General features: G+C 43.0%; 1 protein-coding gene across 1 annotated transcript; it reads left to right on the top strand.

Moving 5' to 3' along the window:
* Positions 1 to 3467: 3467 nt before the first annotated feature.
* On the top strand, positions 3468 to 14385 carry LOC308461859 (vomeronasal type-2 receptor 26-like; the record flags this gene model as incomplete). The annotated part of the gene is made up of 8 exons (XM_080979024.1): positions 3468 to 3534; positions 4374 to 4456; positions 4663 to 4787; positions 5598 to 5889; positions 7574 to 8413; positions 10546 to 10773; positions 12588 to 12714; positions 13484 to 14385. 8 exons carry the CDS (start codon positions 3468 to 3470, stop codon positions 14383 to 14385), a joined length of 2664 nt encoding a protein of 887 aa, XP_080835150.1.
* Positions 14386 to 15753: the final 1368 nt, after the last annotated feature.

The following is a 15753-nucleotide window of genomic DNA, read 5'->3' on the forward strand; positions in this document are numbered from 1 at the left end:
TGTTACATATGGAGGCTTCTGTGCAGAAGCAGCATAGCTAGGGCATACACTGAAGCATCCTTCCACCATTGTTAGACATCATCACAACTGCATCACTGTGGCTGTATGTGTGGTTGTGAAAAAATCCCCATGGTGCAAGCTGTCAATAAAGAAAACCTGAATCAGATCAGGACTCCCACAAAGTTTCATGTTGCTCTTTCCTTCTAATGTTTCTGAACTATTGTCTATGGCTTGTTATTTTCCTGTAGGTTTCTCCAGTCTATGCGTGTATGCTAGCCAGTGAGAGGAAGTAATCCAATTGCTATAATGGTAACAAAAAATATCAATAAGTGGTGCCACTACTCTCCAAGTCCTTGGAACCACCCCTTGACCATAACCCACCATAATTCCTGTTCCAAGTTGGCTATCTTGACACTGTCTTGTTATAAAGCATGCACAGCCTTATGCAAAAAGTTAGACTTAACTGGAATATATGTGCAACATTCCTGCTTTAGAAGAGTGCAACCCCCTCCCTGAACAGCTGTAATCATATCTAATGCAAGCCTATTCTACAAAACAGATGCTCTCATGGCCGAGGTTTATTTATTCAGGGCAGCCACTGAAGACTCCTGTCCCCATGCCCCCTTCCCTGGCACAGCTCAGAACTTTCTTTTCCTTGCCACCTTTCTCTATGTCAATCTGATCTGTGTCAGAAAGGCTAACCCTACTTCTCCCCCCAGCAGTCACAAGTTTGATAGCAAAGGACCCTTCCACTGGGGCCCTTGCAAAAATGCCAATCTCCATCACAGCTATCCCCCATCCCCAAGCATCATGGCAAGCATTAACCAATCAAGCAATGAATGATTCCCTTGCCTTCCTCAGCTCCATATAGTCTCTGCTGTAAAGCTAAATGCATTGCCACACTCCTCATATTCTCCACCTCCTCGAGCCATCATCACCCCCATCCCACAAACACAGCATCCAAGCCAATAGAGATTCACATGGCTGCTGGCAAAACTTTTTAAGCAGCTCCATCGATTCACTTGCTATGTGAATGCTGTTCACTGGCACTGGCTGTGCTGATGGAGCACCCTCAATGGGCTGTGCCTTCAGGATTAATAATAATAATAATAAATTTTATTTATATCCCGCCCTCCCCAGCTGAGCCGGGCTCAGGGCGGCTAACAACAATCAAATAAACAATCAAATAATCACACATTCTAAAAATATTTCATTATAAAAATTAGTTAAAATCAAATTGATGGCAACCGATTAAGCAAAATTCTGTGCAGGTTGCCAGAGGGGGGAGTCAGGCTGCGCCCTGACCAAAGGCCTGGCGGAACAACTCTGTCTTGCAGGCCCTGCGGAAAGATGTCAGGTCTCGCAGGGCCCTAGTCTCTTGTGACAGAGCATTCCACCAGGTTGGAGCCGCAGCCGAGAAGGCCCTGGCTCTAGTTGAGGCCAGCCTAACCTCTCTGAGGCCTGGGACCTTGAGGATGTTATTATTTGCAGACCGTAGGTTTCTCTGTGGGGCATAGCAGGAGAGGCGGTCCCGTAGGTACGAGGGTCCTAGGCCGTATAGGGCTTTAAAGGTTAAAACCAGCACCTTAAACCTGATCCTGTACTCCACCGGGAGCCAGTGCAGCTGGTATAGTACCGGATGAATGTGATCTCGCAGCGAAGACCCCATAAGGAGTCTCGCCGCGGCATTCTGTACCCGCTGGAGTTTCTGGGTCAGTCTCAAGGGCAGCCCCACGTAGAGCGAGTTACAATAATCCAGTCTGGAGGTGACCGTCACATGGATCACAGTGGCCAGGTCAGGGCGAGAGAGATAAGGGGCCAACTGCTTAGCTTGGCGGAGATGGAAAAATGCCGCCTTTGTTATAGCTGTAATCTGCGCCTCCATAGAGAGGGAGGTATCGAAGATTACACCCAAACTCTTAATGGACGGTGCTGGCACTAATTGCACCCCCGCAAGAGATGGGAGTTGCCCCCTCGATCCCATATCGTCCCGCCCCAGCCAGAGGACCTCTGTCTTCGAAGGATTTAACTTCAACCGGCTCCCACGTAACCATCCAGCCACAGCTTCCAGACATCTGGTCAGTGTGTCTGGGGCCGAGTTAGGATGGCCATCCATCAACAGATAGAGTTGGGTGTCATCAGCATACTGATGGCAACCCAGCCCAAAACTCCGGACAAGCTGGGCGAGGGGGCGCATAAAGATGTTAAAAAGCATCGGGGAGAGAATCGCACCCTGAGGCACTCTATACAGGAAGATTGACCCTAAGGGCTATTATGTAGTGTTTGGGCATGATGGAAGTTCCTACGCTCTAAGTCACCCCCATCTGAGTCCCGCAAAGCTTCTCAGTCTCCCAGCATGGAACAGCTTTTTCAGAGCATCAGAGTTTTATCCCTAGTTCCCTGTTTTTCCAGAGTGAATGTGATAACCAAGATTTGTGAGTTGGCTATATCACTGATCACCACATAATTATCTCTTTCGATAGAGTGTCAACAAGAGAGGTTTAGTCCGCCATCTTCCTCCCCAGAAATCCATGACAGTGCTCAGGTATCAAAAGAGACTCCCACATTGCAAAAAGCATCCTGGCTAAGGCAAAGCTGACAGCCTGGAATCCCATATGTGTCAGTACAGAATAAAACATAGGGACAGATGCTTCATTACATCCATCCACAATTTTGTCAGCCAAAGACTACATGTAAAAGCATGGGCTATGGCACAGCTTATTCTTCCCAGTGCTAGTTGCATTGCTCTCCCAATCACAGAGGAGTCTGAAGATAAACAGCTGAAAGCCTGCTTCTGAGAGCCATCTCTGTCATATCAACTGTTTCTACTTCATTCAGCAACAATATGAAATCCAATGAAGACAGTGTTTCTGCATATACAATAGCTACAGCGACCCATGCTCTGGTAACTGAACTATTATAATGCCCTATACAGGAAGCTGCCCTTGAAGATAGTCCAGAAACAGCAACTAATGCAGAAAGCAGTGATCAGAGTGCTGATGATCATGGCTGATTGAGAACATAAAAAGGAGAGTCAAGGAGTAGCACTGTTTGTCAGCCCACTTATGAACCTATTCCAAGGTACTGAAGCTTATATACGGCCCTAAAAACCTTGAGAGCAACTATCTGAAAGAGTACTTCATCCCAACTAGCTTGTGAGATATGATCTGCAGAGGTGGCCTTGCTGGTGATGCCTCCTCCTGGAAAAGTTTGGGACACCCATCTCTGTGGTTACAACCTGCCTCTGAAGTGACCTTCCCTCAGAGGTGCATCAAGTGGCAACATAATTAAGTTTTCAGCAGCAGCTGACAATGCACCTCTTTATCCAGGTCTTTGGGAGGGGTTGGTATTCAGAACTACAGTCATACCTCGGGTTAAATATGCTTCAGGTTGAGGGCTTTCGGGTTGCACTCCGCGGCGACCCGGAAGTAACAGAATGCGTTACTTCTGGGTTTCACCACTCACGCATGTGCAGACGGTCAAAACGAGGTCATGAGCATGCGTGGAAGCTGCAAATCACGCGTAGACATGCAGGTGTGGGTTACATTTGCTTCAGGATGCGAACAGGGATCTGGAACAGATCCCGTTCGTATCCAGAGGTACCACTGTAATGAGAAAAAAATTATCACCTGCTCTTTTATTATTTTGATGTTTTAAAGGTAACTTTTATGTCAATTATATTGAAATGTTATGTATTTTTTTTATTCTATTATTTTTATGCCATGCATTTCAATCCTAGAACCTTATGTAAAAGGATGACTACAATATGGTTAATCACTGTCACCACCACCACCATAGTATCATTAAATGTTTATATTAATGTACTAAAGCAGCCCGGTGTAGAATGCATTCAACCATTGTAATCCTATGCAAGGTTGCAGAGGGATGACATCAATACTATTCTCCTTTATATCCACTTAACAAGCTAGAATAGGAAACTTGAAATTCTCCAGTTGTTGTAGGACTCCAATTCCCTTCAGTCCTAGCAGGCATGGTCAGTAATCAGGGAAGATGGAAGCTGGAGTCCAGCAACATATGGACAGGCACAAGTTCCCTATTCCTATTCCTATGTCTTTGTCCCAAGACTTTGGTTTTCTGTATGTATTTTCTTGCTCAGTGTCATAGTATGTCCAGGTGTTGATCTTGAACCCAGAAAGGAACAGCCCTGAGATAACAACTAACCAAAATGTTTTCTTCTGCTGTTCTGTTCTCTATGAGGAGAACATTTAAGGAGCTGATTTATAATTACCTTATAATTATGTCAAATTACAGTAATCCTTTCTGGCTGACGACAACATGGATTTTCATTGACTACACTCATAAAAAGTAATCAATATGAAAATACATATAAAACTTATGTCTGTGCTTTTCAGAGTTTGGGGGTGTGGATTGTGGACAGGAAGAGCTATTTCACAGGCCACATAGTATCACTATCGACTTGCAGCATCAAGAGAGTGTAAAAACAAATCTGTTCTGAACCAGCTACTATTATATAATAATGAATTAGCTTGGAAGAGTGGGTTTGCTTTGGTAGAAAAGAATTCACCCTTATGTGCAATGCTGTTGCTGCTGCTGTGGCTACTGATGTTAACACTGGCGTTTCTTCCCCAAATTGAGAGCAAGTCACAACCAGCTACTTGCAGTGTGAACGATCCCCTACAGATCCCGCATGAGTATTATGAGCAAGGTGACCTCATCATTGGCAGTATTTTTTCTCAGTTCTTCTCTTTCTTTAATACTATAACCTTTGATGAACACCCCAATGCCATGTTTGTTGGAGAATCTCTGTAAGTATCTTTTTCCATGAGATGTCCATAAGCAGGTCATAATGAATTTTTTAAAATTTACAATTCCTAACGGTAATAATGGGTTGTATCCAATGCTAGTCCTTCTTGAAGCAGACCCACTAAAATCAATGAACCTAAGTCATATTCCTTAATTTCAGTGGGACTAGCCCTGGATAGAGCTCAATGTATGCCATTATTCTTTGATGTTAATAGAAAATGTATTTGCACACCCTTGATCTACCCTACATTTTGCCTTTCCCTCTTCTCCTAGATCTCCAGTCCCCTGATCTGTCACTTGAATACCTCCCCATGCAAGATTGTGTGTCTGATTTTTTCCGTTTGATTTTGAGGCATTTAATGATGTGATAATGTACAGTAAGTGCCATTTCAGACATTACAGCCTTGAAGTGGCAGTGCAAGCAGACGGGACCCACACATTTAGTCCCTCAGGGGGCTGCAAATTATCTTGCTCCTACATGTGATGACAATGAACTTCTGCAGCAGGAAGCCTTTTGTATACACTGAGGTTCCATGGGTGATTCAGATCCCTAGAAGATCTGGGTTCTCAATCACATGGGATTTGCAAAGATACAACTGGCTGCCCACCACGGAAATTCACTAGCATCATTTTCTTCAGTGGAACATTTGGGACAAGACAAAACAGACTGCCCTACAGGTTTCTTCCTTGCCATGCTTCCTGTTCAAGTCATTAATGCCTGCAGACTTCTCTATAAGAACAATGTGGACTTGACAAGTAGTTCATGAGGTCTAGAAAATTTATGGGTTATATAACCTGCACTCTTATTTCAGTGTAGTGACGAAATACTACCAGTATTTACAGGCCTTCGTGTATGCAGTTAAGGAGATCAACGAGAATCCCAGGATTTTACCAAATGCTACATTGGGATTCCACATCTATGACAGCTACTTCAACGAAAAGTTGACATATCAAACCACTCTGAACCTTCTTTTTAGCCAGAAAAGGACAGTCCCCAACTATAAGTGTGGCACAAAGAACAATCTGATAGCTGCCATTGGGGGACTCGATGCTGAAACCTCCTTTTACATGGCTACCATCTTAGGCATCTATAAGATCCCGCAGGTAGGATGTTTCTATGAGACATGTGGGTTTCAAACACCTGACATGCATCCCTTTCTTGTATTCTTAGAACTGGAACAAACATATTTGAGTCTGTGAAGGAGAAAGGTAGAGAAGCTGTGAATGCTTCTTTGTGGAGAAAAACCTGCTTTTTAAAAATAATATTAACAATCGCTCTTGTCCTCATGAATTTTCAATCAATCTCCTTTATTGGCATAAAAAAGTGCATCATATACATGGATCAGAGCACAACACAGTTAACAAAACATAACAGGAGATACTTTCAGATAAAACTGTCCAGACATCATGAGATACAAAGATGGATCTAAAGACAAGTGTAATTTCATAGAGTCACTCAAAAATCTTGCTACATTCTCCACAACATCATCACTACAATTGTTTAGCAGATAAGACACCCTGGAAGAGTGGGTGCAATAAATTCCTTGCTTCAATAAGGGGGGCAAATATTTATCATATATTTTTGCATAAAATGGGAAATAAAATAAAACGTGTGTGATGGATTCAACGGGTTTTGTGCCACAAGGTCAGTATGAGTATGGGATTCTCAAGGATCGACCTTGCAAAACTGCAGACAGTAAGATGTTAAATCTTGTGAGGGAAAGAGCTCTGCATACCTGGGGATTGTATAGCTGGTGTAAAAATGGAGTGTCCTGGCAAAACGAGGGTGGAATTCCCAACCCCAGTGGGGAACAGGTTTTGCTGGCTGCACTGCAAAGGGTTTGGAATTCAATCTCTAGGATTCTGCATAAGCAGTGACTCAAGCGATAGGCCACAGGTTTTGATTTTGCTCTCACTGCAAGCTAGGCATTTGGAGTGGTAGGATTCTGCCAGTATGTGGAAAGTTGAAAAAGACAGATAGGACATGAAATGTAGACGGAGCCAGAATTTTATAGTGGTGAGCCACGCTTTGGTTTCCAGCAGCCTTTGTCCAGTTTCCAGATAAATGGCTGCATATGACACACAATTTGGCAGCACCTGGATTTTGCAGATAAATTTAGATTGGTTAACTGCACCAATGCATAATGGAATGCCATACAGGAGTTTTGGGACTACTTTGGCATTAAAGACCTTTAGTGCAGGTGGGACGAACTGATCCTCTCTGTTAAAGAAGAAACAGGTGATAGAGCTGGAGTATCCACTCTGTTAAGTGCAAGCTTACAATGGTATTTCCAGGAAGTATTATATTGGAAGTGGATGCCTAGTTATTTAAAGTTTTTAACCTGTTCTAATGGGTTTCTGCTGATCTCCCATCTATGAGGCTTCCAAGTTCTTGAGAACAAAAGCGCTTTAGATTTTGCGAAGTTCAGTTCCAGTCTGTTGGCTGTACAATATTCCTAGCAGCAGCACAGGAGCTGCTTCAAGCCAACACTTGTGGGAGACAAGGTGACTGTGCCATTGGCATATAATAAGATGGGAATGTGGATGGAACTGAGCTTCGGGCAATGGCCATCCATTATAAGAAACCTGCACATTCATATACTTTGTCTCCTGCAATAGAATTTGTTTTCCTCTATTTTTTGGCATAATAAATTCTAGTCTTTACCACTACATACATAATCATGTCTTGAAATGTTAAAGGCAAATCTCTTGCATGAGTACTTTTGACGGCATATCTTGTACTGTAAATCTCTGTTCAACGTTTGACAAACTCTTTGCTCTTGCATAGGTCTCTTATTATTTATTTGGTCCTTCTCTGAGTTCTAAGACCCAGTTCCCTTTCATGTACCGCGTGGTCCCCAATGAAGAGTATCAGTACATTGGAATTGTTCAATTACTTCTGCATTTTGAGTGGACGTGGGTTGGGATCATAACAGAGGATAATGATAAAGGAGAAAATTTTGTGGGAAGCTTGATGCCAAGACTTTCACAAAGCGGCATCTGTGCGGCATTCACTGACAAGATGCCTGCTCTGTCGGACTTCTCTGAAATATTTGAAGGGTACATGAAGGCAGAGAGCATGCTTCATCTTTTCAAGAACAACACAGTCAAAGCACTTGTTGTATTTGCAGAAACTCATTCTACAATGATTTTGAAATATTTTCTAGTACAAGCAGGAGATATGGCAGATGCTCAAGGAAGAATGTGGATTCTGACAGCCCAATGGGACTTCCCAGCAGTGCAGTTTCAAAGGAATTGGGATATACAAGTCTTCCAGGGAGCCTTGTCTTTTGCGATCCACTCCACTGAGGTACAGGAATTCAAAAATTTCCTTCTGGCCATAAATCCCTACTTAGCCAATGGAGACAAGTTCATCCAAGAATTCTGGGCACAAGCTTTTGACTGTGTATTTTTAGATTCCCCTATGGATGGAGAGAACGATGGGACCTGCACGGGGAAAGAGAAGCTGGAGAGTCTTTCTGGACCATTTTTTGAAATGAGCATGACTCCCCAAAGCTACAGTATATACAATGCTGTTTACATCATAGCACATGCTTTAAACACCATGTACTCATTGAAGTCCAAGCCCAGAGTGGTCGCAACACTTCCAAACCTTCAACCATGGCAGGTACTAGCTCTTTAACCAAAACATCTTGACGGACATGAATAGAAAATCCATATCATACCCTCATGTTTAAAGATTGTGATAACTGACTATCTGCTATCCAGTAATGAGCATTTCTACTTCTACCTTGTCAGCTTTTTACACTGCTAACTATAGGAGTCCATCTTTTCCCCATCTTGTCAGACATTAGGGATATTTACACCATGTATGATAGGACTCTTTCTTCATTTTCACATGACCAATCTTATCCTGCTTCTGGAAATAAAATGGATTCTCACATTTCTTTTATCACGTTACAACTTCCTGCTCCCCTCACTTGGATCTGGTGCAGATATAATGTTTGAGCCCCCAAAAGCATCATTTGCAAGTTAGGAACCAGCATTTGGAACCTTTGGTCTCCATTTCCCCTCTCTGCATCCTTCTGCATCCCACATAACATTCACTTCCCTTCTATATCTCAGTCATAATTAACTGCTGTGTCTACATGTTTCACACTAACCAGGAGCTCCTTCCTGCTCAACTATTCAAGCGATTACACCAGAGCCAGTACTAACAACAAAACTGATCACCAACCATAACAAGACACAAACAAGATAGAGGGAGCACAATAATTTAAATCCCCACCATTCATTATGGAATGTAGAGGAGAGGAGAATCACATTTACTAGCAGCCACTGTAAGCAGATGCAGCTTGCATTGCTGCCTCATCTTGCTTTCTCAAAGAGAATGAAGAGAGCAATGAAGAAAAGTAACCCATATTCATTGTCAGCTGCAGAAGCTGAAGCATCTAACATTTTAAAAGGAAAAACGCCCTGTACCTCCAGTGCCTGCCCTACCATTAGACAAGGAATGGGGGACTATGGCTTTCTAGATTATGCTACATAAGCATGGCTTTTCTGTCCCACCCCCTCACTGCTAGCTTCCTTAGGAAGAGAACACTACCCCATGACCCATCAACTTCCAGTCTAGTCTAGTGGAATGGGGAGTATGTCATTGTGTCCTTTGCTTCATGCAGGAAAATGTATTGTACTGGAGCTGTGCATTGACCAGAGCTTATAATACTCAAAAGATTTATGTTGATGTATTGAGTCTCCTGTTTCAGGAACAGTTGGTTTCTGGGTCTAATCAAAGAGCTGGTTTTGACTTGAAAAGTTTTCTATGGTCTGGCAGGGCCAGTCAGCACAAGAGGCAAGGTGAGGCAACCACCTCAGGAGGGAACAGATCTTTGTTTCTCTCCACTCCTTTTACTAATGTAGACCTTCCCTGATCCCCTCCTTCCCAAGTGGGGAAAAGACCCATTTTGGGGTCTGCCACAGGTACCAAAATGTTTTGGGTGGCCCTGCAGTCTAGAACCATGATGCCTCAAAGACTCCCTTCTCCAATACAAACTTATTTGTTCATGCATGTCAACAATGGCGTCCTTCCTCTCTGTGTCCCCAAACTGTGCCATGTCCCTGCACCAAGCACCATCAGCTGCTATACGGTCACGATCAACATATTAAGTCCACTGAATGACTTCACAGAACGGGCCCTTGGCTGTGGAACTCTCATCTGCTTCCCTTACGTCTGTGGTTCCGTTGACAATTTAAAATGATGCTACTTCTGATGGCAATTAGGATGACTTATTGCCTTTGAGACTCCTGCTGTTTTCTGGCTATTTTTGTTTAAAATTGACTTTCATGTTAATTATGTTTTATCCAAGGCAGGATTGAAGTATTGTTTAAAAAAGGGTAAACCAATCAAACTCAGATGCCCTTTTAGGGGTGAGTTTCTGTCATGTAATTATGGAGAATCAGAATGCCCTATTTAGTCCTGCCCCCTCTGTCACATGACCATGACCATCACTGTCACACTTAATGCATGAAGTGGGTAGCTTCTGAAACATGAACCTTGATGTATTCACATAGATTGCTATGCAATTTAGAACCCTAAACAAATAGGACTGTAATTCAGGCAGGGGGTGAAAGAACTCTGGTTCTAGATCACAGAGGTGGTAGAACCAGCAAGCACTTCGTTGCTCTCTCACACACATTTCTAATCTATTACTAAAAAAAGACTAGAGTGAAATTTGTAAAATGATATACTGCTCTACATCCTATAATTTTGTAAAGGTGTTTTTGCCTCTTCAACTGTAGATTCATCCTTTCCTGAAGAGAATCTCATTTAACAACAGTGCTGGGGACCAGTTGTCTTTAGATGGGAAAGGTGAATTAGAAAGCGGATTTGATATTATAAATTGGGTTACTTTCCCTAACAAATCCTTTTCAAGGGTGAAAGTGGGAAGGATGGATCCATGGGCTTTTTCAGGCAGAGAGTTCATGATTAGTGAGGAGATCATCACATGGCACAGCAAGTTTATGCAGGTATGCTCTGGTTAATGGTTATCAGTGGTTGAATGTTGTGATATCAGTTGTAGATGGACCATTTTTACCAAAATACAGTGGTGCCTCGCAAGATGAAATTAATTCGTTCCGCAAGTTTTTTCTTCTTGCGAGTTTTTCGTCTTGCGAAGCACGGTTTCCCATAGGAATGCACTGAAAATCAATCAATGCGTTCCTATGGAGACCGTCCGGGGACAGAGGGGAAGCGCCGCGGGCCTTGCCCTCTGTCCCCGGACCTGTTTTAAAGCAAGGGAAGGGGCAGTGGGGAGAATCGCTTCTCCCTGTTGCCGCCCCTTGGTTCAAAAGGGGTCCGGGGAGAGAGCGGAAGGCGCGCGTGCGCCTTCCCCTCTGTCCCCTCTTTTGAAGCAAGGGGCAGAGGGGAGAAGATCGCTTCTCTCCGTTGCCGCCCCTTGGTTCAAAAGGGGTCCGTGGACAGAGGGGAAGGCGCGCGCGCGCCTTCCCCTCTGTCCCCTCTTTTGAAGCAAGGGGCGGAGGGGAGAAGATCGCTTCTCTCCGTTGCTGCCCCTTGGTTCAAAAGGGGTTAGGGGAGAGAGGGGAAGGCTCGCGCGCGCCTTCCCCTCTGTCCCCGGAGATTGCGGGGCTGGCAACGGGGAGAAGCGATCTTCTCCCCGCCGCCCCTTGCTTCAAAAGAGGTCCGGGGTGCGGGGGCAAGCTTCGTTTTGCGAAGCAAGCCCATAGGGAAATTCATCTTGCGAAGCAACTCGAAAACGAAAAAACCTTTCGTCTTGCGAGTTTTTCGTCTCGCGAGACGTTCGTCTTGCGGGGCACCACTGTAAAGGGACACGGGTGGCACTGTGGTCTAAACCATTGAGCCTCTTGGGTTTGCCAATCAGAAGGTTGGTGGTTTGAATCCATGCAATGGTGGTGAGCTCCCATTGCTCTATCACAGCTTCTGCCAACCTAGCAGTTCAAAAGCATAACAGTGCACGTAAATAAATAGGTACCACTGCAATGGGAACATAAATGGCATTTCCATGCACTCTGGCATCAATCACGTGTCCCTTTGGGCCAGAAGCAGTTTAGCCATGCTCGCCAAATGACCTGGAAAGCTGTCTGCAGACAAATGCCGTCTCCCTCAGCCTGAAAAGTGAGATGGGTGCCACACCCCATAGTTGCCTTTGACTGGACTTAACTGCCCAGGGGTCCTTTACCTTTACCTTGCCATAATAAGGTAAATCTCCTTAGAAAGTACAAAGCTGCCAATATTGTGACCCTGTCACAAGAGCTTTTGTTAATATATTCTAAAGGAGCATTTTGGACAATGATCTACCTCTTAGAAACATGGAAATCTGTCATACTGAGTCAGGCCCCTAGGTCATCTAACTCATGGTTGTCTACATGATTGACTGGGGATTCAGAAAGAAGCCTTTTCTCAGCGTTGCCTGGAGATGCCAAGGACTGAAGTTTGGGCCTTTTGCATGCAAATCATGTGCTACAACTTTTCTACTCCAGCAAAATTATACAGTAGAGTAAACGGAATAAGCCACTGGTATAGTGATCTTTCCTCCCCTTAACCACTCATGTACATCAATGAAGTTAATAATGAAAATAATAATAATAATAATAATAATAATATCATCTGCATATTGTATTTTGATTGCCTTTAAAAAGACATGGGTGGAATTAATACCAGGGCTGTGAAGGCCTGTGAAATCATTTCCTAGAAAAAAATTAGCAGTGTTCTCTCCCAGGTCTGTGATGCCATTCAGTTAAATTTGAATCATTCATTGAGAGCAGCATGCATTAAGCTTTTCTTCCCTTGTCTTTATGAATAGATGTCACCATCTTCAGTGTGCAATGATGAATGCAGCCCAGGATCTATTAGGAAAAAGAAAGATGGTGAACCATTCTGTTGCTACGACTGTGATGCATGTCCAGAAGAAATGATTTCTGTTGCCATGGGTAAGTGACCTCGCACATGATCATCTTAAAACATTAACACTTGAGTAGGCATGGTTCAGACTACATCATCCCTTCCAAAGAAATCTAACTTATTTCAGAGATTCTTTGCAAGAAAACCAAGAGGAATTAGCATTTATTTCTTGTGCTTTAAGGATAGCAAAGCAGCATCTACAGTTCCATCTTAGGGCCTTATACTAGGATGGATTATATGTCCCTTTACTAGCTGGTATTATTCATTCTGGTAAGTGGTGGCTCCCACACAGAAGTAATTCAAGGGGACTTATTTCTGAGCAGGCATGCTAAGAATTGCAATCATAAGGAGAGATTTCTGATATCACCTTCTACCTGATATTTTCAGCAGGTGATACCAAGGAATGAAGTTACGTCCTTCTGCATGAAGAATAAAGCTTGACCAATGAACACATCCATTTTGAAGCTAATCACCAAACCTTAGCCTAGATATAACAATCCCTTTCAGCATTAAGCATCTCCAATTATGTATAGATCCTAAAACAAGAAATTGCTTATTAGCTGTTGAAACAACAGGAGTTTAGATTGAACCATTGTGCCTGATAGCTCCCTGCAGGCTTCTGTTCTCCCAATGTTTACATGCTACACACAGCAATCCTAAAACCACCTACTGATAAATATACTCTATTGAATTTAATGGGACTTACTTCTGAATAGAAATATATATGATGGCACTATATGTTTTTGTCCCTCACTTGTTTGGAATATGGAGTTATCATCATTTTCTTTCTTTTTTCAGACATGGACAAGTGCATCAGATGCCCAGCAGATCAGTATCCAAATAAACATCAAGATGGATGCCTTCCCAAGATTTTAAACTTTCTGTCTTATGAGGAAGCTTTGAGCATCATTTTAGTTTTCTTGGCACTTTCGTTTTCTGTGATCGCAGCTTTGGTACTCGGGATATTCATTAAATACAAAAACACCCCCATCGTCAAAGCCAACAATCGAAGTCTCACCTACACTCTGCTGGTCGCTCTCCTGCTCTGCTTCCTCTGTTCGTTGCTGTTCATTGGGAGACCTCAGATAGCAACCTGCCTTCTACGACAAACAACCTTTGGCATCATCTTCTCTGTGGCTGTTTCTTCTGTGTTGGCAAAAACGACCACTGTGGTTTTGGCATTCATGGCTACAAGGCCAGGGTCCAGAGTAAGGAACTGGGTGGGGAAAAAACTGGCAACTTCAATTGTTCTCTCCTGTTCTCTCATGCAAGGAGCTCTTTGTACTGTATGGCTCTGTACTGCTCCTCCTTTCCCAGATTTGGACATGGACTCCTTGTCTAAAGAAATTGTAGCTGAATGTAATGAAGGGTCTGCCTCTATGTTTTACTGTGTTCTGGGATACATGGGATTCCTGGCTCTTGTCAGCTTCATTGTGGCTTTCTTTGCTAGGACATTGCCCAGCACTTTTAATGAGGCCAAGTTCATCACTTTCAGCATGTTGGTGTTTTGCAGTGTGTGGGTCTCTTTTGTTCCAACTTACCTGAGCACAAAGGGAAAATACATGGTGGTGGTTGAGATCTTCTCCATCTTGGCCTCAAGTGTTGGATTGTTGGGTTGTATCTTCTTCCCCAAATGTTATATCATTGCTCTAAGGCCTGAGTTGAACAGCAAGGAGCACTTAACAAGGAGAAGTAACTAAGTCATTTGAGGGTCACATGTTCCTTCATAGGCTAAAATTTTGTGGAGTCATGGGATTCCTTTCACAAACACTAGAAACAGGTCAGCAATACAAAGGGCTTCAGGAATTGGCTTAAATTGCTGCTGTTATACGCCTACTCTTGTGGCGTAAGGCAGATTGGGAGCCATCATAGGCTTTGCAGTTGGTGGCACCAATCCTTTCTCCTTCTGTCTTTTGAAAAATCCTGATCTGCAGGAACACCTACTGATCTCTGCTGGCTAGTAAAAGGCAGTGGTGATTGGAATTACAAAGCGAGCTTTTAAACCAGAGCTAAACACGGGATTCGGGAGCATTAGTATCCCAATTCCCAATATATTTCCAGCACCAGATACTCCCTCTCATACTAGACACTCCAGTATTTCCAGTACAAACCAGTGTCCTTTCCCCATGTACATCCAGTAAGATTCTGGAAAGTGTCTTGGTTTGTTCAACTTCATTAATTAACAACCTAAACCTGCAGTCCCAATCCCACTTACCTGAGACCTGTGTATCTGAAGAAGTGTGCATGCACACGAAAGCTTATACCAAGAACTAACTTAGTTGGTCTTTAAGGTGCTACAGGAAGGAATTTTTTTATTTCGACTATGACAGACCAACACGGCTACCCATCTGTTACCTGAGACAAATATCCATGGAATTTAATTGAAGTTACTTCTGAGTAGTCATAATTTGGTTTGTACTGAGAGCTATTTCTACCATGCTGGAAGTCTTAAAATGAAACTTCAAATATCCCTTGATAATATCATAGCTTCCGTTCCATTTCCAGGGGGATTGTACTGTGAATACACCTCATCTGGTATTAAGACCCTCTCTACTAGAAACACAATTGCACTCCCAGTTATTTTAAAATTTTAATATCAAGGGTAATGATAATAATTGAATGGAGATGATTAACTGAAGGGAAATCCTTTTTGAACAGCATCTGCTTGGAAATTAATTGTTGGTAAATTTACTGCAGAGGGATTAACTGATTTGGGGTAATCTGGAAGTCATGTTAAATTTAATTGAATACATTTGTGGGGATCTGTATGGGAATTTAATTGACTTCTGTAAAATTTAATTCTGAAAATTATTTCAAAGTTTGCACCAGTAAATATGAATTAAGATATACACCTTTTATACCATCGTGTGTCCTCTTTTGCATAGTGCATATACCCTTTTATGATGATGCCTGTGGTTACACAAGCAGCTACTATAGGAACTTTTCTTGGGATCATTTAGAAGTAAATTCTCAGTGTAGACCAGGAAATGACCTATCCAGATAATGATGTGGTTCCCTCTTCCTAATTAATTTATTTTTCCTCTGTCGGAGGAGTGAAGTGAATACGC

Source organism: Podarcis pityusensis, assembly GCF_964106645.2.
Source record: "Podarcis pityusensis genome assembly, chromosome: 13".
Classification (NCBI taxonomy): domain Eukaryota; kingdom Metazoa; phylum Chordata; class Lepidosauria; order Squamata; family Lacertidae; genus Podarcis; species Podarcis pityusensis.